Source organism: Impatiens glandulifera, chromosome 2 (assembly GCF_907164915.1).
Source record: "Impatiens glandulifera chromosome 2, dImpGla2.1, whole genome shotgun sequence".
Classification (NCBI taxonomy): domain Eukaryota; kingdom Viridiplantae; phylum Streptophyta; class Magnoliopsida; order Ericales; family Balsaminaceae; genus Impatiens; species Impatiens glandulifera.
In genome coordinates this window covers 1,321,774-1,349,414 of record NC_061863.1, presented here as the reverse complement: position 1 = coordinate 1,349,414, position 27,641 = coordinate 1,321,774, and the positions used below count along the sequence as shown (strand labels likewise).

Here is a 27,641-nt window from a genome sequence, read left to right as displayed (position 1 = left end):
ATAGTAGTATATTACTCGAATACTTGGTGATTTACAATGTAATACTTCACATGTATTTATAGGACTAATTCTAGCTATTACATTGATTGTGCACTATTTTAGGGATTCCTTATAATTATCAATCAAGGACATTCCTAATTAAGGACATTCCTTTTATATGTCAATTAGTGATGCACTAATCAAGGAATTCCTTTTTACTCTCAATTAGGTGCGCTAATCAAGGACCTTCCTTCCAGCTTCCTTCCAGTCTAGAATCTTCCTTGGGTTGGGCTTAAGAGGGCTCAAGCCTCCTCCTCTTCTTGGGCCAGGAGGATTGGGCCGTGCCATTCTCCTTAAGCCTCCTCTTCCTAGGCCAGGAAGATTGGGCTGTGACATTCTCCCCCACTCAATCTGGCGACGTCCTCGTCGCTTCCTCCTTGTGGGCCTGGATGATGTCTCCACATGAGATAAAAGTTTTGAGCGACGTGCTGGCTTTCTAACCCGTTACTTCTCTAAGAAAGGGCCTTCGTATTGCCTCACAAGCCCCTTATGAATTTTGGAAAATTGTCTCTCTTGATGGAGGAGAAGTTTTACTATCACTCGGTTTCCTCCGAACTCCAAGTGTCTTCTCTTCTTTTCCTCCCATTTCTTCATTCTTTTGGCGGTCTTGACTATTTCGCACTTCTATTTCTTGAATGGAAACTCCTCTGGTTGCCTCTTCAATTCCTCCAATTTGGGAGGTTTAATGCGATAAAGAACCGTCGCCGATGGTTTAGTACATTTGACTAACTCTTCTCTATTCTCCACCTCTCTCTTATGGTGGAGTTTCTCTGATACTCCAGCGGACATTACATCGTGACCTTTCTCTAGGACAATTGTAACTTCTGGATGTATCTTCTCTTTAGACGCAGTCTTCTCATCTTCTTTCACAATGACAAAAGATGATTGGTAGGTGTCCTCCGCACCTTTTGAGAGTTGCATGGAAGATAGGTGCCTAGTTTCTCTCCTGCCATCTCTTGTTAGAGGTATTGTGTGAGTATTACCTTGCTCTAGAATGTACATCATATTGGCAGAAGGGAGTAGGATGGCATTTACCTTGTCTAGGAACTCTATGCCGAGAACCATTTTGTAGTCATCCATGTCGATAATGGAGAAATCCAGAAGGCCTATCCACTCCCCAAGTTGATCTTTACATTACGAGCAACTCCATAAGTCGCACTTGGTGCCGAGTTGACTGCTTTAAGCCACCCTTTCTCTTTAGTGTACTTAATCCCAGTCTTCTCGCCTCCTTTACCTCTAGAAAATTGTTGTTGGCTCCCGTATCCAACAAAGCTTTAACCATGTGGTTTCTTACTCTAGTTTCCACAAATAGTCGTCCTTTCTTCGCGGACTTTTACTTATCAAACTTTGCTGTAACGGCACTGATTAGGTTTAATGACCCCAAGCGAGCTTCATCGTGAAAGCGTTCTTGCTCCTCCATTAATGCTGATAGTTTATTCTTCATAGGACACTCTCTTGCTTTGTGCGGCCCTTCACAAAAGAAACACTTTATCCGGGGTTTCTCTCCATGTTTCTCGTCCCGATCTCCTTTACCATTGGATTTGGTAAACTTAACTGGGTCTTCATTGTTATGGATATGGTCTCCACCATTTTCCCCATTGTCATTCCTTTCATAGGTCGACTTTGGTTTCTCTTGCCTTCTCATTTCAACAAGAGATTCAGCCACGGCAATAGCGGAGCTTAGATCTTGGACACCACGCCGTTCTAACTCCAACTTCGCCCACATTTGTAGACCATCAGTGAATGCGAATAAGGCTTCATCGTCTGAGTAGTTAGGGATCTCAAGGAGAGTAGCGATGAACTCCTTGACATACTCCTTGATACTCCCTCTTTGTGAGAGCCGCCGCAACTTGGCCCTTGCTTCTCGAATAGCGTTTTCAGGATAGAACTGTCTCTTGAGTTCATCCTTGAATTCACTCCAGGTATTGATAGAACACGTACCTCTTTCAATGTTGCTACTCCTTCGCCTCCACCATAGCATTGCGGTGTCTTCCAGGTAGGTCGTGGAAGTATCTATCTTCCTCGCCTCTTCTACTAGGCCGAGTGCTTTGAAATACTGGTCCAGACTCCATAAGAAGTTGTCGATCTCTTTCGCATTCCTCTCGCCTAAATACGCTTTAGGTCTTGGAATGTCTATCTTTATCGGATTGGGGACTCCTACAGGCGCACGTCCGCACTCTTGCACAACCGCCTTCTTGAGTAACGCCACATCCTCTTCGGTGGCTTGTAATTTAGATGACATTACCTCGAGTTTCTCGGTCAAGGTATTGATTTCACCAAGGAGGGTCTGCTCCACGATCCGAGTTTTCTCTTGACATTTGAACAAGCCTTCGTTCAGGGCACCTTGCATTCCTTCTCGGAGCTCGTCTCTCTCCTTCTCAAGCTCGGAAATGCGTTCCTCTAGGTCCCCGGCATTATCTTGTCCGTACGCCACGGTGAGTTCTACCTTCTCCAACCTGGCGATAATGTCAACGATAGCGTCTCTTGATCTTTCTCTTTCCTTGGTAGGTTTGGTTCCTCCTGCCTGAACTTTGCGAGAGTTCCTACCCTCTTCTCCGGTCCCGTGGGGAAGATTCTCTACTTCGTCCACGACCTTTAAATTTTCTTCCGATCTCCTCGTCATTTCAGCTCTAATACCAATTGTCACGGGCTCAGTCTTTTCACTGACGATCCGTGCGGCACTAGTTACGATCTTCGCAAGAACGAGTAACTAGTCAGCCTTACTCGACGCAACACTCGACGTTTAATAGAATTGACACAAGAATTCTAGAGAGAGAGTAACTCTTACAAAAAAATAGTAGTATATTACTCGAATACTTAGGGATTACATTGATTGTGCACTAATTTAGGGATTCCTTATAATTATCAATCAAGGACATTCCTAATTGAGGACATTCCTAATTAAGGACATTCCTTTTATATGTCAATTAGTGATGCACTAATCAAAGAATTCCTTTTTACTCTCAATTAGGTGCGCTAATCAAGGACCTTCCTTCCAACTTCCTTCCAGTCTAGAATCTTCCTTGGGTTGGGCTTAAGAGGGCTCAAGCCTCCTCCTCTTCTTGGGCCAGGAGGATTGGGCCGTGACATTCTCCTTAAGCCTCCTCTTCCTGGGCCAGAAAGATTGGGCTGTGACAATTTGCACGAGTAATAATATAAAAAACCGTGAAAAAAATTACGGATAACATTTTTAATTTTATTTTTAACCGTTTTAAGTTTATGGGTGGGTCAACCCACAGTCCGACCCAAGTATCTATTTACTCAACATCATTATATATTAATTAGTTAAAAAGTTGAACTTATAGTAATATTAAAACGTCCAAATTAACCACAGCTCTCGACACGGCAATCCGGACACTTTAAAAATTAAGCATCATTATATATATATAGATTAGTTAGTTAAAAAGTTGAACTTATATTAATATTAAAACGTCCCGCGTTTATCAAATTTGGTATTGAATTTAAAATATAAAGTCTTTGTAGCCTAGTTGGTTAAAGAGTTGTAGTTGTTTTGTTAGGTTGCAAGTTCGAAACATACCTCTAGCATTTTTAATTTTATTTTTAACCGTTTTAAATTTAAAAACGGGTCAACCCATAATCCAACCCAAGTATCCAAATTAACCACAGCTCTCGACCCGGCAATCCGGACACTTTAAAAATTAAGCATCATTATATATATATAGATTAGTTAGTTAAAAAGTTGAACTTATATTAATATTAAAACGTTCCGCGTTTATCAAATTTGGTGTTGAATTTAAAATATAAAGTCTTTGTAGCCTAGTTGGTTACAGAGTTGTACTTGTTTTGTTAGGTTGCAAGTTCGAAACATACCTCTAGCATTTTTAATTTTATTTTTAACCGTTTTAAATTTAAAAACGGGTCAACCCATAATCCAACCCAAGTATCCAAATTAACCACAGCTCTCGACCCGGCAATCCGGACACTTTAAAAATTAAGCATCATTATATATATATAGATTAGTTAGTTAAAAAGTTGAACTTATATTAATATTAAAACGTTCCGCGTTTATCAAATTTGGTGTTGAATTTAAAATATAAAGTCTTTGTAGCCTAGTTGGTTAAAGAGTTGTACTTGTTTTGTTAGGTTGAAAGTTCGAAACATACCTTTAGCATTTTTAATTTTATTTTTAACCGTTTTAAATTTAAAAATGGGTCAACCCACAATCCAACCTAAGTATCCAAATTAACCAAAGTCTTTGTAGCCTAGTTGGTTAAAGAGTTGTACTTGTTTTGTTAGGTTGCAAGTTCGAAACATACCTCTAACATTTTTAATTTTATTTTTAACCGTTTTAAATTTAAAAACGGGTCAACCCATAATCCAACCCAAGTATCCAAATTAATCACAGCTCTCGACCCGGCAATCCGGACACTTTAAAAATTAAGCATCATTATATATATAGATTAGTTAGTTAAAAAGTTGAACTTATATTAATATTAAAACGTTCCGCGTTTATCAAATTTGGTGTTGAATTTAAAATATAAAGTCTTTGTAGCCTAGTTAGTTAAAGAGTTGTACTTGTTTTGTTAGGTTGCAAGTTCGAAACATACCTCTAGCATTTTTAATTTTATTTTTAACCGTTTTAAATTTAAAAACGGGTCAACCCACAATCCAACCCAAGTATCCAAATTAACCACAGCTCTCGACCCGGCAATCCGGACACTTTAAAAATTAAGCATCATTATATATATATATAGATTAGTTAGTTAAAAAGTTGAATTTATATTAATATTAAAACGTCCTGCGTTTATCAAATTTGGTGTTGAATTTAAAATATAAAGTCTTTGTAGCCTAGTTGGTTAAAGAGTTGTACTTGTTTTGTTAGGTTGCAAATTTGAAACATATCTCTAACATTTTTAATTTTATTTTTAACCGTTTTAAATTTAAAAACGGGTTAACCCACAAAATCCAACCCAAGTATCCAAATTAACCACAGCTCTCGACCCGGCAATCCGGACATTTTAAAAATTAAGCATCATTATATATATAGATTAGTTAGTTAAAAAGTTGAACTTATATTAATATTAAAACGTCCCGCGTTTATCAAATTTGGTGTTGAATTTAAAATATAAAGTCTTTGTAGCCTAGTTGGTTAAAGAGTTGTACTTGTTTTGTTAGGTTGCAAGTTCGAAACATAACTCTAGCATTTTTAATTTTATTTTTAACCGTTTTAAATTTAAAAACGGGTCAACCCACAAAATCCAACCCAAGTATCCAAATTAACCACAGCTCTCGACCCGGCAATCCAGACACTTTAAAAATTAAGCATCATTATATATATAGATTATTTAGTTAAAAAGTTGAACTTATATTAATATTAAAACGTCCCGCGTTTATCAAATTTGGTGTTGAATTTAAAATATAAAGTCTTTGTAGCCTAGTTGGTTAAAGAGTTATACTTGTTTTGTTAGGTTGTAAGTTCGAAACATACCTCTAGCATTTTTAATTTTATTTTTAACCGTTTTAAATTTAAAAACGGGTCAACCCACAAAATCCAACCCAAGTATCCAAATTAACCACAGCTCTCGACCCGACAATCCGGACACTTTAAAAATTAAGCATCATTATGTATATATAGATTAGTTAGTTAAAAAGTTGAACTTATATTAATATTAAAACGTCCCGCGTTTATCAAATTTGGTGTTGAATTTAAAATATAAAGTCTTTGTAGCCTAGCTAGTTGGTTAAAGAGTTGTACTTGTTTTGTTAGGTTGAAAGTTCGAAACATACCTCTAGCATTTTTAATTTTATTTTTAACCGTTTTAAATTTAAAAACGGATCAACCCACAATCCAACCCAAGTATCCAAATTAACCACAGCTCTCGACCCGACAATCTGGACACTTTAAAAATTAAGCATCATTATATATATATATAGATTAGTTAGTTAAAAAGTTGAACTTATATTAATATTAAAACGTCCCGCGTTTATCAAATTTGGTGTTGAATTTAAAACATAAAGTCTTTGTAGCCTAGTTAGTTAAAGAGTTGTACTTGTTTTGTTAGGTTGCAAGTTCGAAACATACCTTTAGCATTTTTAATTTTAATTTTAACCGTTTTAAATTTAAAAAGGGGTCAACCCACAATCCAACCCAAGTATCCAAATTAACCACAACTCTCGACCCGGCAATCCGGACACTTTAAAAATTAAGCATCATTATATATATAGATTAGTTAGTTAAAAAGTTGAACTTATATTAATATTAAAACGTCCCGCGTTTATCAAATTTGGTGTTGAATTTAAAATATAAAGTCTTTGTAGCCTAGTTGGTTAAAGAGTTGTACTTGTTTTGTTAGGTTGCAAGTTCGAAACATAACTCTAGCATTTTTAATTTTATTTTTAACCGTTTTAAATTTAAAAACGGGTCAACCCACAATCCAACCTAAGTATCCAAATTAACCAAAGTCTTTGTAGCCTAGTTGGTTAAAGAGTTGTATTTGTTTTGTTAGGTTGCAAGTTCGAAACATACCTCTAGCATTTTTAATTTTATTTTTAACCGTTTTAAATTTAAAAACGGGTCAACCCATAATCCAACCCAAGTATCCAAATTAACCACAGCTCTCGACCCGGCAATCCGGACACTTTAAAAATTAAGCATCATTATATATATAGATTAGTTAGTTAAAAAGTTGAACTTATATTAATTTTAAAACGTTCCGCGTTTATCAAATTTGGTGTTGAATTTAAAATATAAAGTCTTTGTAGCCTAGTTGGTTAAAGAGTTGTACTTGTTTTGTTAGGTTGCAAGTTCGAAACATACCTCTAGCATTTTTAATTTTATTTTTAACCGTTTTAAATTTAAAAACGGGTCAACCCACAATCCAACCCAAGTATCCAAATTAACCACAGCTCTCGACCCGGCAATCCGGACACTTTAAAAATTAAGCATCATTATATATATATATAGATTAGTTAGTTAAAAAGTTGAATTTATATTAATATTAAAACGTCCTGCGTTTATCAAATTTGGTGTTGAATTTAAAATATAAAGTCTTTGTAGCCTAGTTTGTTAAAGAGTTGTACTTGTTTTGTTAGGTTGCAAATTTGAAACATACCTCTAACATTTTTAATTTTATTTTTAACCGTTTTAAATTTAAAAACGGGTTAACCCACAAAATCCAACCCAAGTATCCAAATTAACCACAACTCTCGACCCGGCAATCCGGACATTTTAAAAATTAAGCATCATTATATATATAGATTAGTTAGTTAAAAAGTTGAACTTATATTAATATTAAAACGTCCCGCGTTTATCAAATTTGGTGTTGAATTTAAAATATAAAGTCTTTGTAGCCTAGTTGGTTAAAGAGTTGTACTTGTTTTGTTAGGTTGCAAGTTCGAAACATAACTCTAGCATTTTTAATTTTATTTTTAACCGTTTTAAATTTAAAAACGGGTCAACCCACAAAATCCAACCCAAGTATCCAAATTAACCACAGCTCTCGACCCGGCAATCCAGACACTTTAAAAATTAAGCATCATTATATATATAGATTATTTAGTTAAAAAGTTGAACTTATATTAATATTAAAACGTCCCGCGTTTATCAAATTTGGTGTTGAATTTAAAATATAAAGTCTTTGTAGCCTAGTTGGTTAAAGAGTTATACTTGTTTTGTTAGGTTGTAAGTTCGAAACATACCTCTGGCATTTTTAATTTTATTTTTAACCGTTTTAAATTTAAAAACGGGTCAACCCACAAAATCCAACCCAAGTATCCAAATTAACCACAGCTCTCGACCCGACAATCCGGACACTTTAAAAATTAAGCATCATTATGTATATATAGATTAGTTAGTTAAAAAGTTGAACTTATATTAATATTAAAACGTCCCGCGTTTATAAAATTTGGTGTTGAATTTAAAATATAAAGTCTTTGTAGCCTAGCTAGTTGGTTAAAGAGTTGTACTTGTTTTGTTAGGTTGAAAGTTCGAAACATACCTCTAGCATTTTTAATTTTATTTTTAACCGTTTTAAATTTAAAAACGGGTTAACCCACAATCCAACCCAAGTATCCAAATTAACCACAGCTCTCGACCCGACAATCTGGACACTTTAAAAATTAAGCATCATTATATATATAGATTAGTTAGTTAAAAAGTTGAACTTATATTAATATTAAAACGTCCCGCGTTTATCAAATTTGGTGTTGAATTTAAAATATAAAGTCTTTGTAGCCTAGTTAGTTAAAGAGTTGTATTTGTTTTGTTAGGTTGCAAGTTCGAAACATACCTTTAGCATTTTTAATTTTAATTTTAACCGTTTTAAATTTAAAAAGGGGTCAACCCACAATCCAACCCAAGTATCCAAATTAACCACAACTCTCGACCCGGCAATCCGGACACTTTAAAAATTAAGCATCATTATATATATATATTAGTTAGTTAAAAAGTTGAACTTATATTAATATTAAAACGTCCCGCGTTTATCAAATTTGGTGTTGAATTTAAAATATAAAGTCTTTGTAGCCTAGTTGGTTAAAGAGTTGTACTTGTTTTGTTAGGTTGCAAGTTCGAAACATAACTTTAGCATTTTTAATTTTATTTTTAACCGTTTTAAATTTAAAAACGGGTCAACCCACAAAATCCAACCCAAGTATCCAAATTAACCACAGCTTTCGACCCGGCAATCCGGACACTTTAAGAATTAAGCATCATTATATATATATAGATTAGTTAGTTAAAAAGTTGAACTTATATTAATATTAAAACGTCCCGCGTTTATTAAATTTGGTGTTGAATTTAAAATAGGAAAAAAGTTCACTTAGACGTATGTACTTGTACAGCTAGCTCACTTAGACGTATGTACTAATAAAAGGTCATTTAAACTTATGTACTATCAAAAATTGGCTCATTTAGCCTCTTTTAATAACCATGGTTAACTTTTAGTTTTAAATTTATATATTTATTAATTAAATTTTAATACATTTTCTCTCTCCTTCTTTTTCATTAATTAAACAGGTAATTTATTTTATTTTTAAATCTTTTTATTACTTTAATATTAATTTCTCTATTATATTTTATCTTCCTTTTTTATTAGTTTTTATTTCTCAATTTTCTTAAATTCTCATTTTTTTTTTTTAATTTAACAACTTATTTATGAATTTTATATTTTACTGTAATATTTTTTTAAAGAGTTTTTTCTTATTTAATTTAATATAATAAAAATGAAAAAGAGTTTTTTCTTATTTAGTTTAATATAAATAAAAATGAAATTAATAATTTTTTATTTAATTTTTATTCACGACTTATATTAGTAGTAAAGGAATTGTTTTATCTAATATTTGATTATTACTCTTTTAGTGTTTGATAATTGAGTTTTTATTATTATTCAATTCTTAATTCTTAATTAATTTATTTTTGTATTGAAGGTTTTTTTATTGTTGAAAGAATTTTCATTGTTATATTCAATTATTGGGATCAAACAATTTTAAAATAATTAATAATTAATGTAAATATAAAAAGAATATATAAAAAAGAAGAAGAAATATAGAGTTAAAATAATTAATGATAAATGTTTGTATATATAAAATAAAATTAAAATAATCAATTATAAATACTCATATAGAAATAATAAAAAATTATAAAAAATATAAAAATAGAAGATTCATTTATTAGTAATAAATGAAATAATAAATGAAAAGGAAAGAGAGAGAAAATATATTAATATTTAATTAATAAATATGTAAATTTAAAATTAAAAGTTAAGCATGGTTACTAAAAGAGGCTAAATGAGCCAATTTTTGATAGTACGTACGTTTAAATGAGATTTTATTAGTACATACGTTTAAGTGAGCTAGTGGTACAAGTACATACGTCTAAGTGAGCTTTTTTTCCTTTAAAATATACAGTCTTTGTAGTCTAGTTGGTTAAAAAGTTGTACTTGTTTTGTTAGGTTGAAAGTTCGAAACATACCTCTAGCATTTTTAATTTTATTTTTAACCGTTTTAAATTTAAAAACGGGTTAACCCAAAATGCAACCCAAGTATCCAAATTAACCACAGCTCTCGACCCGGCAATCTAGACACTTTAAAAATTAAGCATCATTATATATATATAGATTAGTTAGTTAAAAAGTTGAACTTATATTAATATTAAAACGTCCCGCGTTTATCAAATTTGGTGTTGAATTTAAAACATAAAGTCTTTGTAGCCTAGTTGGTTAAAGAGTTGTACTTGTTTTGTTAGGTTGCAAGTTCGAAACATACCTCTAGCATTTTTAATTTTAATTTTAACCGTTTTAAATTTAAAAAGAGGTCAACCCACAATCTAACCCAAGTATCCAAATTAATCACAGCTCTCGACCCGGCAATCCGGACATTTTAAAAATTAAGCATCATTATATATATATATATATATATATATATATATATATATATATATATATATATATATATATATATATATATATATATATATATTATATATCCATATTAGAAGATATATGGGTTAAAGTATGCCCATTTAAAATCATTAATAAATATGCAAATATGTATCAATTAAAAGAAGTGACGTTAGATTGCAATTTATGTTTTTATTTAGCTACGTGGTTCTATCACTAGTTGCATTATTTTGGGTGGTCAAAATGCGGAATTATTCTTGGATGGTTTTTATTATTATAAATATTTTTAATAGGCTTATATTTTTTTGGATGATTTTTATTAGTAATGAGTAGTCATAATAATACCACATAACACATAAAATTGAACTTTATTTAGTAATTCAAAATTTTAAACTAATTTAAAATTCGCAATTTAATCAAACATTATTTCACTTTTTATTTTATTTTATTTATTATATAACTCAATTAAGTAAATAAAAGAATAAATACCTTTTATTTTTATTTTATCATTATTTATTAATATAATTTAAGTTTTTTTATAAAAAAAAAAAATCTTTACCCTGTCAAAATTATCACAAATAATTAATTTTAAATGACTGATATTATAACCAAAACCCTAATCCAAACTAGGGGTAAACGAGTCGAAATAGCTCTGACTCGAGTTCGGCTCGTTTTTTATTGGCTCAAACTCGGCTCGATCAAATAACCATAGGTTCGAACTCGGTTCGAAAGACTCAAATTTAAATATATTTATATATTAATTTCTTATATTAAAAAAACATAATAGAAGTCGAGATTCCATTCATCAGACCATACAACCCTCCGCATATTTTTTTATTTTACGTCCCGTAACTCTTCCTCAATCAGGACTTGGTTCACGTAAGAATGGACGTATTAGTTCGCGTAAGAATACACGTAGAATACCTAAGGGAGTTATTCATATTCAAGCAAGTTTGAGAAAAATATTTTAAAGTCGTATGTTGTATTTGAGTTAAACTTGAAAACATATCGAAGTATATTATGTTTATTTTGAAAAATAAAACACTTATAGTGAAATAAAAATAATTTTAAATCTTTTAAAATCTAATACATTGAGATTGCATATATTAAATAATATTATAATATAATTATATTTTGATTTGATTTTCAAAAATTACGTTTATATAGTTATATTAATATCAAATCTATTTATTTTCTTATAACTTATAAATATTATATAATATAATTTTTTAGTTTAAAAATATTATTTTGGTGTATCTTAATAGATACTTTATAGTGAAATAAAAATATTTTATATTTTAGAAAATATAATATATGAGGAGTGATAGAAGGAGGAATTTAGTGGGGGAATTTGGTGAGGGAATGACGTGGCATCACTTTGGTTGGAAAATGTAAAAGTGTGAGGAAAGAGATAAAATAGAGTAATTATTTGAATTTTTCAGCGAATAAGATTATGGCACATCATTCTCTCACCTAATCATTTCTCATACTATATTGAGATTGTATATATTAAATAATATTAATTTTCAAAAGTTAGGTTTCTTTAATTAAATTAATATCAAATTTATTTATTTTCTTATAAATATTATATAATATATATTTTAATTTATAAGTACATTTTGGAGAGGCCCATAAGCAAAATAAAAAAATCATAGATGGTAGTATGAATATGTTTTAAATTTTGATTAAAAAATAAATATAATAAAATAAATTTATATGATTAGGCTCGAAAAAGTTTGACAAGCCATCGAGCAAGTCTTATCTAAGCTCGAATTCGGCTCGAATCTTAAACGAGCCGGCTCGAACTCGGTACAAATTCAATTTTGACCGAACTCGAATCGAACTTTGACCGAGTCACTCACGAACGGCTTGACTCATTTAGACCCCTAATTCAAACCAACCCTTAATTGTCATTTGTAATATTTGTACACAATTAAAGTCTCCAAATTAAAAGCTATAATGTGACCCCATATAAAATAAGCCCGAACCCACTCAAAATACATATCTTATAACATAATTACATAACTTTCGTATATATATATATATATATATATATATATATATATATATATATATATATATATATATATATATATATATATATATATATATATATATATATATATATATATATCAAGTTTTCTATATATTTAATAAAGAAAATGGTCATTCAATTCTCAAGAGTTGTGGAGTTAAATATATAATAGAAATAAAAATTTAAAATAAAAGTTAGAGTTGTTTAATGATTTTTAGCTTATCCCACTTTCATCCCCTAAGTTTAATCCTTGGCAGAGACATTTGTAATTTTTTTATTAGATTTAAATGTATTGACATGGAAGGTTCTTGGTGCTTACGTGACTTGTCATCACAATGGCATCCTATTGTTCATGTCTACATCCGAAAATTATATAACGCATTAAAAAAACTAATAACTATTTTATATATACTATTTTAAAATTTTATTATAAAAGATATCATTGGCATTGTTTTAAGAACTCCAAATCCCAGTCAACTCAACCACATTTCACATTTATAAACTTAAATAGAAGGATGTTATAGATTGTGCTTAAAAACCTAGTCTTATTTTAAACTTTTTTTAATTATTTAAATAGGTAGGAGTATCAAGACTCTAACCAACCTTGTAGGAATCACAAACCCCACCAAACATAAAATAAAAAAAAGCATGCACGTTTTGCCAAAGAAAGAAAAGCAAGCATATTATAGAGACTCCATCAAACATAAAATAAAAAGCGTGTATAGGAGACCCCATCAAACATAAAATCAAAAGCTTATACATAGAGACCCCATCTTCTCTCTCTATATATATATCAAGCTTTTCAATAGATTTGATAAAAGAATATTGCCATGGCCATTCAATTCTCAAGAGTTTTGGAAGTAAAATATTTGTTATGGTTTACCTTCGTTCATATGCCTCTAACTTCATTACTTCGCCTCATTATGGATTCACCAAATTATTACATGAGCAATCTATCCAAATTCAACATTCCTATCTTGTTTTCACTGTACTTCCTCTTTTCCATTTGTATTTTTTTAGCCTCCTCTAAAATATTCGTCCACTTTCAACTGCAAACAGCTCCTCTATTTAACATTTCTAAGGGATATTTTTCGCTTCAATTTCTCGCTCTTCTGTTATTTTCCTTTTTCTTAAAACTTCCCCATTTATTCGGTGTTACTCTCTTCTTTACATTCTTCTCGTACTCTTCCCATGAAAATATTCACCTCACACACGAAAACGAGCAAGAAAGTCAAGAATCTAATCACCACGTAATTATCCATGTCGAAGAAGTAGAAGGCCAAGAAGATCAAGATGACGTTTAATTGTCATTGAATTTCTAATGAATTAACTTTCTACTTTTAATTATGTTTTTTTAGATAAATATATATACCTGGGAAAATCGAAATGATTTTTTTTTTATATATATATATATATATATATATATATATATTTGAGAAAAAAGAAATTATTAAAATATAAAAATGTTTTTCATTTCGCTTTTCCCGTAAAATATTTAAATGGTAATAGTTGGTTTAAAAGTTATAAATCCGAAGTCTTGAGTCTGAAGTGTGACTAAGTATAGGGAGTGTTATGTTATTTCAATTTTATAAAAATGTATGTAAAAACTTATATGTATTTGGTTTGTAAGATAAATAATAAATTGTTTGGTGTTCATCTTTCATTTCTACACAAATGTTCTTTTTGATTGTTCTTCATCTTAGCTGATTTCGATTTCAATTCATCAGCTGTAGGACTAATCAAAGTCCGCAAATGATTCAGATGCATGCCAGTTTATTTCATAAAATCATCATTCAATACAGATAATTCGTTTAACCAAATTTAGCCGGAGAGGAGATGGAGAAGGAGGGATTTGCGGTCGGAAGGATTGGAGAGCGCGAGGAAAGTAAAGGGTTTCCAGATTGGAGAGTCTCTCAGACATGGATTCCATCGATTTCTTCTGATCCATCATCGGTTTCATCGCTGTAAAACCTACTCCTCTGCGTTCGAAGCTCAGGCTAGTTGCTGGACTTTCTTTTATGCAGTAAACTTGAAGGTAAAGATCTCATTGATTTCCTTGAATCAGATCCTTGATGATTGATTTTGATGCTTGATTATATGATTAAATAAATTGTGTCTAACCTTTTGGGTTGGCTGTCCTCTCATTGTAGTCTCAATTATACTGAAGCAAGCTGCAAATGTTGAAAAAATTGTCACCACCTCCCTCCCTGAGGAGTGGAGTAATGCCTAATCATGTTTGTTATATGTTGCATTAAACTTCTTTCTATATAGTTTTCTTCAGATTGGGGTTATAACACCATATGAGGGACACCGTGCATATATTGTAAACTATATGTCCAGAAATGGAGCTCTTAGACAACAACTCTACAAGGAAATAGAGGTAACCTTTGTATACAAAAGATGATTCAAGTTTCCAAACTTTGAAGCCTAAGATTTTGTTTGGTGGAATTACTAAATTATTTGATGTTACTTTAATTATGGTTATCTTCTACAGGTTGCAAGTGTAGATTCTTTCCAAGGGAGGGAAAAAGATTATATTATTTTGTCCTGTGTCAGGAGTAATGAACATCAGGTTGTCCTACATGCTACTAATCAATCTCCTGTTTTGGTGTCTTCTTGTTAGGGATGCTTATAACCCTTCTCTAGATCATGCTTTAGTTCATATTATACTGTTTTTTTTTACATATGGGGCTATAAGTTATTAATGAGGTTGTTCTGATTCAAACTTGCTAGAACTAACCTCATTCCATAACTACTCACTCTTGAGTGAGTCTCCTGCAAGTCTATTTTCGAAAGTATCACATAAAAACAACCTGATGCCTAATTACTGGTTTATTTATTTACTTTTTTTTGGGCAAGGGATTGGATTTCTAAATGACCCTAGGAGACTTAATGTTGTTGCATTGACCCGAGCACGCTATGGTATTGTGTTATTAGGCAATCCAAAAGTTCTAAGCAAACAACCACTATGGAAAATAATATGTGTACCAAATGATGCAACAAAAGACACATGATAATCTGGATCTTGATCCAAAAAGTAATCAGGATCAATCTTGACAATGAGATTGTCATTCTGATGTTGACAATTTGTGACAAAATAACAGTTTCCAGCTAGGATCAATACTTGACCATGCTCCATCTTATAATTGGTTTTATGCAGGTGTACAATGACCGAAGATTTTTATATGGTGGTGGACCCGGCACTGTGCCAGATGCCTCGTCCAGTCCAAACCCTGACAGAAGAAATAGTCGCCACAGGGGTATGTTGTATATCGAACATTACATATTCAATATTATATATGTTTCTTTTGCTAAAATGAAACAAAGAAAGAAGAGAATCACAAACAAATTAAATCATGATTGCATAATCTAGCTAATGTCAATTTTTGTTTCATCAACAGGATTTTCTAGGTGATGACTTTAAGAGCCAGGGATCACATGTTCCATATAGTGTAAATGATTACTCCACACAGGTAGACATCCATTTATAACAGTTAACTTATATTTGGAACTATAGCCTTTTACAGTTTCAAAAGATCAATGTTCTTATATTTCTTTAGGAGGGACAGTAGCATCAATACATTTTATTATATTGAAAAAAAATGATTTTTTGGGGGGTACTTGTAGAGGCTTCACAAGGTGGATATGCTGCTGATTATGTGACCCAAGAAGCCCAAGGTGGATTCCCAGGAAGCTTTCTTAACCAAAATTCTCAAGGTGGATATTCTCGATTTGGTGCAGGGCATGATTTCATGACCCAGGTTTCTCCATGTAGCTGTTTAAGAACTCGTTAATCTAAATATTAAATTTCTTGTCAAATCCTCCACTTATTCATGCACACCATTTTGATGAATTTGTCCTATGATATAAGAAGAAAATCTCCCTTCTATGAAAGTTCTATATTTCACTCTTTAATTATTCATTTGATCAAAACCAACATAAATATTACATCAAATATTTTCATTTGGTTTATTTAACATTTACTTTAAGAAGTCAATATTCAAAATGTTCATATTTTTGTTTACATGATTTCATGAATCATGCATCTTAAGGTATGTGTTGAGAAAATATCTAATATAAATAGACGATAAAAGAAGATATAAAGGTAAAAGAATAATAAAGAATATAATATATAACGAACTTCGGCCAACAAATGCCCACATCATTGGGAGTAGTCAATTATATTGATTTTTCATTGAATTATTGTCCATATAACCCTATGTTACAATGTCTATATTTATAGGAGTACATCAAAATAAAAAGATTAAATTCTAATAAAATATTAAAGTTCATACAATATATAAACTCTAATAAAATATGAGTCAAAATCCAACAATTTCCACATTTGGCGAATGCCGCGTTTATTGAGATGTAATGAATAAATTACAAATTCAACAATCATCACCTTCACGTCCTTTAGGAAATACACGAGTATTATCCATTAATCTCCACCTTGACAAAAGTCAAGCCATCAAGAAATAAGTGGGTTCAACACTTCAATTTTCACATTTCACATTTGCTCGAGTCATTCATGCATGAGATAACTTTCATGTCATGTAATTAAACTCTTCTACATTTTTGCTATTAGTAGTGAGTAATTGGATTTTATTTTAACTTTGTAATAAAGTGTGTAGTTGTCACACCCAAAATTTCATTTTAGACCGAGTAAACTTCGGTCTTGGCAGAAACCAAGGGCCCAGGTCAAATCGGGGTTGGGGCCGAGGGAAAATCTATGTCACGACCGAGGGGGACCGAGGGGGTCCGACCGAGGGAAAATCTATGTCACGACCGAGGGGGTCCGACCGAGGGGGTCCGACCAGGGAGTCCGACTGTTTATATTTTTCCAACCCTCTTTTTTTTCTTATGACCAGTAGGTGACAAGCTGGTGACAAACCCTTTTTAATTAACCCAACTGGTGACAAACAGGTGACCAGCCCTTTGTATTATTATATTATTAAACTTAATTGATGACAAACATGTGACGCCATCTTTTGTTAGCCCATGCCTAAGACAAACAGGTGACCAGCCATTTGTATTATTATATTATTAAACTCAATTGATGACAAGCAGGTGACCAGCCATCTTTTGTTAGCCCATGCCTAAGACAAGCAGGTGACCAACCATCTTTTGTTAGCCCATGTCTAAGACAAGCAGGTGACCAGCCCTTTGTATTATTATATTATTAAACCCAATTGGTGACAAGCAGGTGACTAGCCTTCTTTTAGTACTATATATAGGGCACCCCTTCCTTCATTTTATTCTTTTCCACCATCTCCCCACTAAGAAAACCAGAGGCACACTTTTTAGAAGCAAGACCATAGCACCTTTAGGAGCAGGATCATAACATAACAGCAAAATCATCTTATAAGGCAAGCTCTTTTCTCAACTCATCTTTAGAAACTCACATTTGTTTATATAATCTGTTTTGCAAAGTATATTCTGTTTTCAAAGGCATTATCTGTTTCAAAGGTAAGTTCTGTTTTTCAAAAGTATAATACGTTTTTGTGGACAAAGAGTTATGGATTGGACGGATCTGGGCAGAAGGCTAGCCATGTTGAGCTCTGGTGGTCTGATGCCAAAAATATGTGTTGGGGTTCTATTGGGACTGGACTTCTGGGACGAGCTCTAGAAGATCCTACCCACACAGACAAATGTCTATTCAGGTTGTGGACTTTAGGGATAGACTCCGAAGAGTGTCCTTCCAACTATGTGCTCAACAGGATTCCTAACTTTCAGGATCAGCTCTGAAATGTAAAAGGCCAGTATGTGCTCAAGGATGTTTCTCTTCTAACCATTTTATAAACTGTTTTACAAGGCAACACATCAATACCATGCAGCTTTTACTTGTTTTTTTATATACTTTTTAAAATATGTTTGTTGGGTCTTTAGACTCACTATATACTTGTGTGGTGTAGGTACACAACCACATCATTATGTTGAACCATGAAGGGAGGTTTGGAGGGTGGGCAGGGTGCAGGGGAGGTGTGTGTGTGGGAGGAGGGACAGATGTATTTCAAGTGCTTTTAAGGTCTGACACTTAATGACCTATATTTTTATATTTCAAGTGCTTTTAAGGTCTCGCACTTAAAGACCAATATTTTGTATTAAGGGACCATGTTATAATTATATTTAATGTAAAGGGCCTTTGCTATTTTTAAAAAGTCTGGTTTTATAATGACAATCATATTTTTATAATTCTTCCGCAAATATTTCTGTTTTCCGCTTAAATATATACGTTTTTAAAAATCCAGCACTCAGTCTAATTAAAGTGAGAGTCAAGGTTGTTACAGTAGTATTGCTATTCTGCTTGCTTTTCGAAGTTAAGTGTTTTGGTATTTTTTTTATAACTTCTTGTCTGTTTTCGGTATTTTTCTATAAGTTATAGTCTATTAGTGTTTGTTTGTTATTGGTAAACCTCTTGTCATTTGAGTTAAATGCTGCCAAAGTTGGATTAGATTGAGGGTTTTATTTTTCTTTTCATTTCAAGTAGGTATGTATATTGTTTGTCTAACACTTTCTATTTTTTTTTAGGATAGTCCAATCATTGACTTTAGTGCATAATATATAAAAAAAACTCAAAATATTTGAGATTTTTCTTTTTTAATGAAAAATTCTTTCCAACAAAAACGATTTTATTGGATAACTTGATTGGTTTCAATTTGGGAAGAAACATTAGTTCTATATTTGTTTTGAGTTTACAGAGTTTAGCAAATTTAAAGTATAATTATATTTTTTAACAATTATATTTTGAGGTTTTTTCAAAATGAATTTACGGTGCAATTCATTAAGGCTGGGTAGACGAATGTTGACATTTCGGTCTTCTGGTTCTTCGTGAATATCTGAATGGGTTGTTCGTTTTCTCGTTTAGACAGTTCACCACAGTATATCGAAAAAAAATCCTTCTGAACTACATATCATTTTTGCAAATTCTCCAAATTGTTGACCAACCTTTCCTTCAGTGATGTTACAACGCTAGACTTTGTTAAGAAAGTAGGTTTGAGCACCATAGAACCTACTGTGGTCATACAACGGCTCCAAGCAAGCAATCCAAAGCAGGTCCCGAATGTCAGCTCTTTTCCTCCAGGGAGGGGCAGGCTGGATTGTAGGAAGTGGACGATAATTTTTTTTTTTTATTTCTATTAGAAGCTCTAAGGCACCCAGGATTCCCCAATGTTAAGTCGTCGGCATATCGCGGCTCCCTGATTACTGACAGCACACCGTAGTGCTGACACTCAGTTAGTAGTGCTGGCACGTCACTTGGCTCCTCGGCTCACTTCATATATAGGGTTTATCTAAGATTTTAATTTCTCAATTTATGATGGAATAAAATACTTAACCAATTCAATAACAAATTTTAGGTATTTTTGAATAGCCAATCATTTGAGATTTTAAATCTCAAATTGATTTCAACATTTTGATTACGCATTTTAGTGTATAAACCCGACCGTTTGCTGCAAAGTGAACAACTCTCAGTCGTATCTTTCCCCTTAAAACCTCTCGCTGCGTTTACATTTACAACAATCCCCACAGAAGATTGACAAAAGTAACATTGAACTAGGATATCCCCTGGCTCTTGTAACATTGAGTAGATTGAAGATCAAGTCAATTTACAAAAGAGACAAAAGAAAAAAAAAGAAAGTCATTAATTACTACTTTCAGTAACTTACATAGGAGACAACTCTTACAAACACATATATGAACATCATAATCATTCAGTACCAAAATTCTTCTCATCAAGCCCAATGGAAGGAAAAATTGCAGAAACACATAGTATAGTATGCAAATGGGTATTCAAAACTTAACGGGCTTTACATCAAGCCCATCATTAAATAAAATTGAGGGTAAAAGTTTAAGAGACGTGCAATTAATTATGGTTCTTTTTAGAGACTGAGTTTTTTTATTTATTTATTAAAGGACACTTGATCATTTTATCTACTTTAAACCGAAAATCAACATTGTTATTTAATTGTAACATTTAGTTTAGTATTAAATATAAATATTAATCATCAATCAATAACAATATAACTCTTTAATCTTGTTATCATATTCTCTAATTTCTTTATATTATTCACTTTAATCATGAGCTCGATTGGATTGAGGCGATAAGTCCGGATTCTGATTATTTTCTAGTAGAATATTTGCTCGAAATAAACCGTAGGACGTTCAGTGATCACGGTCGACTAATGCGTTTACTACACAACGTTATTATATATTATGATGATAGAGAAGATCTCTTATGTACAACCGGTGGAGGCGGTTGGTGAACTTAATAATTTTCTTGAGAAACTTTGAGCTTGTTGTTGTTAGACTTTTATGTTTTGTTTGTTCGTTGGTGAACATTTTCGGTTTATATTTTTTTATTCTCTCAAATGATTAATCTCGTTATGTTTTGGGTGTGTTTGATTATTATGTGAACACTCGTGTTTTTGTAATAATTTTATTATTATTTAATTAAACGACTATCATTTATATTATATTTTTGGATTTTTTTTTTAAAAATAAATATTTATTATCAAACTAGTTAGTGTAAAAATAATATATAATATACAATTAATAAAATTACCCATTCTGATCAGCAAAGATGAGATAGGGTGGTAATTAGTTTAACTTATAAACTAGTTGGTGTTTTAATTAGATTAAAGTTTATAAAAGTTTAAAATTATGAATTGATTTTTTCAACTTATCTGGCATAAAATAGTAAACCTAACCTACCCCGTTTCAATTAATCGAATGTGTTCGACTTTGACATCTCTATATAAAATGGCGGTTCCCTCCCACATTTCAACTAAACATTTGGTGTCAACACTAATTAATTTATCATATATATATATTTTGAATAAAACATATTAATTCAAATATCAAGTTATGAGAGACTTTCCTTTTATGTATCACTATATCACACCTTAATGTAAAAAAAAGTAAAGTGAGTATGCTGTGTTATTTTATTTAAGAAAATATATGTGCAAGTATATGTATTTGGTTTGTAACAAGTATAAACAATAGTTAGCTAGGCCTGGTTACTATTTGGATGATTTAAATAATATTATTTGATTTAAGTTTATGAAAAAATAGATTAGTAGGAAAAAACTTAAAATTATTAATATTTTTTTAAAATGAAAGGATCTTCAGTTATTTAAATAATATATATACATATTAAAAAAAAACGTTTATTTGAAATTAGACTCAATTATTATTTAAGATTCGAACTTAGAATTATTTTTATCAAATAAAACTTGAATTTTAAACGTGCAATTTAAGACTCGAATTATCAAATTTTAGACATTTGACACTTTTTCATAAAAAATATATTTTAACGCAACATTTTCATTATCTTAATTAATGTACCACATTTATAAAAATATAGCAATTTTTTATTTTTAGTCATTACATATTTTTTTTAAGACATTCAAGTTGTATTCCTCAGTTTGAAACAATTATATTTTAAAAATACTTAATTTAAAACACAATTATGTTCAAATTGATGAAAACATATATAAAGTTATATTATTTCGAAGTTTTGTTAAAAAATTAATACTAAATTTATCTTTCCGTTTAAAAACATTCGAAAGTAGAGTTCTTAAATTTGTTAATATATAATTAAAATATTATTTTATTGAAATTAATATTTTTAAATAAATTAAAAATATTTTTTTTACCAAACCTTGGATATGGGTGTTTTCAAATTGGGCCACGTGAACTCATTACACAGATATTATACCTAAACATTTATTTTAATAATTAAATTTTAATCACTAACTTAAAATATATAATTATTTTATTTTTCAAAACAAATTTTAGTTATATATAATATTTGTATATTTCTTTACATACGAATAATATCGATTACACAACAGTTTGTATAATTTTTCCGTATTTGTAGGAGTGGCCGTGTGGTGTGGTGTGCTGCATTTTTATATGTGATCTCATCTTACAAAAGCCTGATCAGAAGCAAAGCATAAACCAATATAATTTAAAGGTTTTATAGGTATATAGGTATTACGAGGAATGTTCCGTCTGAACTGTTTTTTTTTTTAAGTAATTCTTAGAGCTTATTGATGATGAGAAGGTATTAAGGTTTTATAGGTATATAGGTATATAGGTGTATATAGGTCTTTTTCTGTTTTTTTTAAGTATTATATTTTTATCTTTCCATGTGATCTCATGTGACAAAAGTCTGATCAGAAGCAAAGCATGACCAAAATAATTTAAAGGTTTTATAGGTATATAGGTATTTGAAACCAAAAAAGTGTTGTGCCGCATTTTGAGAAAATAAGTGACTTGTCTGTCTATGTTTTAATTTAACTTTTCGGTCTAGCACTAGTGCATTATTAGTCTTTCTATTTGGGTGGTCAAAATGCGTCACAACACTTTTTTGCTTATTAGTAGGCCCAAAAAAACCCATATAAAATATGTAATTAGAAACCCCATATAAAATAATAAGCCTGACTTTGCAGTTCTAATTATAATTTTTCACCAACCATGATCATCCTCCTCTCTTTATATATCTCAACTTTTCTTTGCATGTGATGAAAGAAAATTGCCATGGCTATTCAATTCTCAAGGGTTGTTGAAGTAAAATATCTCTTCTGGTTTATCGTCATTCATATGCCTCTAACTTCATTAATCCGTCACATCAGGGATTCCCCAAATTATGACATTGACAATCTATCCAAAATCATCATTCCTATCTTATTTTCACTCTACTTCTTCTTCTCCATTTGTATTTTTTTCGCCTCATCTAAAATATCCCTCCACTTTCAACTGCAAACATCTCGTCTATTTAACATTTCTAAGGGATATTTTTCACTTCAATTTCTCGCTCTTCTGTTCTTTTCCTTGTTTTTAAAGTTCCACCATTTATTCGGGGTTACTCTCTTCGTTACGTTCTTCTCGTACCCTTCCCGTGAAAATATTCACCTCACAAATGAAAACGAGCAAGAAAGTCAAGAATTTAACCACGTAGTTATTCATGTGGAAGAAGAAGGAGGCCAAGAAGATGAGGATGAAGATGACGTTTAATTGCCATCGAATTGCTGCTTTCTATTTTTATTTATGTTTTTTTATTATTATATATAAATATATATAAGTGAAAAAATCAAAGTGGACTCTATCTTGGAATAAATTTATTAAAAAATGAAAAAAATTATCATTTTGTCTGCCCAAAGAGGTAGACAATGGTAATAATCGGCCTTAACGGCTTTGGATATGTAATGAAGTATTCGGGAATATTATGTTATTTTAATAAAAATGTATGTAAAAATTTATATGTATTTGGTTTGTAAGATAATTAATAAATTGTTTGGTGTTCATCTTTCATTTCTACACAAATGTTCTTATTGATTGTTCTTCATTTTAGCTGATTTCTCCAGCAAATGATTCGGATGCCATTTGATTTCATAACCATCATTCAGTACAGATAATTCGCTTACCAAATTTAGCCACATTGCGGGAGAGGAGATCGAGATGGAGGGATTTGCGGTCGGAACGATTGGAGAGCGCGAGGAAAGTAAAAACTTTCCAGATTGGATTCCATCGATTACATCTTCATCTATGATCCGAGATTTCTTCTGATCCCATCACTGGTTTCTCTAGATCATTTTTTTTTTATACATATGGGGCTATAAGTTTTTATTAATGGGGTTGTGATTGTGTCAAAATAGCAGTTTAGTTTTCAAATGGTTCATGATATTTCATATTCTGACTGTTGAAATTCTCAGTTGTTGGGTTATTGCATCATGTTATCTGTTTAAGCCAGCCATCCTGGTTGTTCTGATTAATTAAAACTTGCTAGACTAACCTCATTCCATAACGTCTGATCACTCTTGAGTGATTCTGCTTCTAGCTGCAAGTCTATTTTCTAAACTATCACATAAAAACAACCTGATGCCTAATTGCACGAATATACTTTTTTCTTTTTTTAGTATTTTAAATTGTTATAAAATAAAATAAAATAAGGGTAATTTAAACTATCACGATGGCACACTTCAAGGTATTTTACCTTATTTGATTTTTTCCATTGTAGCATACATGAGTACTTGTTAATTGTCCTTTGGCTCCTTCTGCTGGGATTTTTACTTTGGTTGTTATGGAAGCTCAGTGTTTGTTTGATGTAATTTGTTGAGAAAAATACCCTTTAGTTTGATGAAAAAGTGGAGTATTTGGAGTTAATTACAAAAATATTCTTTTCTTTTAATATTTTAAAATGTTATAAACAATAAAAAAAGTAGGAATATTTTAATTGATAAAGTGATTCAAATGGAATAAGAACCCTTCATCAAACAGGCCTCAGTCTTAATGTCAGAGATCTTTCTTTTGCAAAATAACGGTCTTAATTTATGTTCTCATAACATTTCCCTTCACGGTTTTTTATATTATTACTCGTGCATTACATGCTAGTTATTTATAGTTATAGGATTATGTTATATTTTGGAACATGATCATTTATTATTATTATTACGGTAAACATTTTATGGGCGGGTCAACCCACAATTCGACCCAAGTATCCATTTACTCTCACATATATCCAAATTAACCATAGCTCTCGACCCGGCAATCCAGACACTTTAAAAATTAAGCATCATTCATCGTTTGTATCCAATCTTATCTTTACATTTCCGTCTATTACTTTGTGGATCTAACATGACGTATCCTCTTAGGGCTTAATGTATGGTTGTGCTTAAGAGAAATACTTGTTATCACATATTCCCCTTCATTTCGAACAACAACATTAACCTTTGCTTACAATTTGTCTTCGTTATTGGTCTAGGCTGATGAAACTTATTTTTGGCCTTCGATTTTTTCATAAAACTCTTGGCACAACCAATGCTGAAATATTTCCTCTCATCACCTACATTTTTGCTCTCTAACTTGATAATGCCGAATCCAGTTACGTGGGCATATAATGTGTAGAATTCAAGAAGTTGTTCTTCGGAGGAAAATGTCATTCCAACACTAGGAATGTGACTACAAAAATTAAGTGTAACCTTAAGAAATACGTCCCGAAAAAGCACTTTCGGTCTCGAAACCACCATTTCGGGTCCCGAAACCACCATTTCGAGTCCCGAAACCACCCTTTTGGGACAAGAAACCACGGTTTCAGGACAAGAAACCACATTTTCAGGACAAGAAAGCTTCCTTTTTGGTCCTGAAACCACCCTTTCTAGTCTCGAAACCACCCTTTCTAGTCTCGAAACCACCCTTTAGGGTCCTGAAACCACCCTTTCAAGACAAGAAAGCATCCTTTCGGGTCCCGAAATAGTGGTTTCAGGATAAGAAAGCACGATTTCGGGACAAGAAAGTACCCTATTGGGTTCAGAAAGAGTGGTTTCAAGACAAGAAACATTCATAATGTGTCCCGAAAACACCATTTCGGGTCCTAAAACGACCATCATGGGTTCCGATACCAACTATTTTTAACCATAAACAATCAATCAGGTCCTGAAAACATAATTTCGGGACAAGAAACCACTCTTTCGGGTCCTGAAATCATGTTTTTGGGACAAGAAACTATCCTTTTAGGACCCGAAATGACCCTTTAAGGTCCTGAAACCAAACTATCTAGTCCTAAAACGACCCTCTCTTTGGTCCCGAAACCATCATTTTAGGTCCAGAAATGGTAGATTTCGGGACATTTTGACACATTGAAATGTACATTTTTTTATACCAATCGGGCAATTGGGTACCTTTCGGATTCAACAGGGGTGGATTTGTTTAGGTTTAGTTCTTCATCTATTGTGTTGTTCAAGTTCGGTGCTTCGACAGTGCTGGTTTCCTGAAAATTCAAACAGTTCTGAAATAAATCATACAAAAACGAACTGAAATAAATTCCTAAACCCTAAATAACTAGATCTGTAAAATCTAAACTCTATATCTATAAAACGATACCATGGAAAAGTTTCAGGGAGAGAAATAAAACAACCGGAGAAGATAAATAAATGCAGTCGGAGAAGAGAAATAAATGACGCTGGAGAAGTTTCAGAGAGAGAAAGAAATACAAAAATAAATGCAGCTCGAGAAGAGAAATAAATGATTTGGTGAATTATTTTTTTTCCTCTCTCTCCTAGCCACGTGGTAAGGCCATTTATGATTCGTGGTCTTGCTTTCGCTGAACATTCGTTGAGTTTATCATTCCTTATCAAAGTTTATGTTCATTTTAAAATACAAAGGCATATTAACTTAGTTAATTAAAATGTTGTATAAAAATATTATTAAGTTGGAAGTTTAACATTGATATATGTGTTATTTTTAATTATATATATAATTTAATCGTTTCAAATCTTATAGGAAGATCAACCAACAAATTAATAACTCTGTCAGTTTATATTAACCTAATGCATTGTGTATTGTGATGCAAAGAAACAAGTCATTTGAGAAAACTACAAATCTATATATATATAATGATGCTAATGTTTAAAGTGTCTGGATTACCGGGTCGAGAACTGTGATTAATTTGAATATATATGTGAAAGTAAATGGATACTTGTGTCGGATTGTTGGTTGACCCGTCCATAAATTTAAAATGGTTAAAAATAAAATAAAAAATGTTATAGGTATGGTTCGAACTTACAACATAACAAAACAAGTATAACCTTCTATATATATATAATGATGCTTAATTTTTAAAGTGTCCGGATTGCTGGGTCGAGAGTTGTGGTTAATTTGGATATATATGAGAGTAAATGGATACTTGGTTCGGATTGTGGGTTGACCGCCCATAAACTTAAAACGATTAAAAATAAAATTAAAAATGCTATAGGTATGGTTCGAACGTGCAACCTAACAAAATAAGTACAACCTTTTAACCAACTAGGCTAATAACAATTTATATTTTAAATTCAACCCAAATTTTGATAAACGCGTGACACTTTAACAATATAAGTTCAACTTTTTAACTAACTATCTATATATATATAATGATGCTTAATTTTTAAAGTGTTTGGATTGTCGGGTCGAGAGCTGTGGTTAATTTGGATATATGTGAGAGTAATTGGGTCGGATTGTGGGTTGACCAACCCATAAACTTAAAACGGTTAAAAATAAAATAAAAAATGCTATAGGTATGGTTCAAACTTGCAACCTAACAAAACAAGTAGAACCTTTTAACCAACTAGGCTAATAACACTTTATATTTTAAATTCAACCCTAAATTTGATAAACGCGTGACATTTTAACAATTTAAGTTCAACTTTTTAACTAACTAATATATATTT

General features: G+C 31.6%; 1 protein-coding gene across 1 annotated transcript in view; it reads left to right on the top strand.

Moving 5' to 3' along the window:
- LOC124927140 (regulator of nonsense transcripts 1 homolog) overlaps window positions 1–16,245 on the top strand; it is a 33,178-nt gene extending 16,933 nt beyond the window's left edge. The window contains exons 26-27 of the mRNA XM_047467496.1: window positions 15,834–15,905; window positions 16,062–16,245. Of these exons, the coding sequence (XP_047323452.1) occupies window positions 15,834–15,905; window positions 16,062–16,226 (237 nt within the window). The 3' untranslated portion in view covers window positions 16,227–16,245. The remainder of the gene's footprint in view (window positions 1–15,833; window positions 15,906–16,061) is intronic.
- Window positions 16,246–27,641: the final 11,396 nt, after the last annotated feature.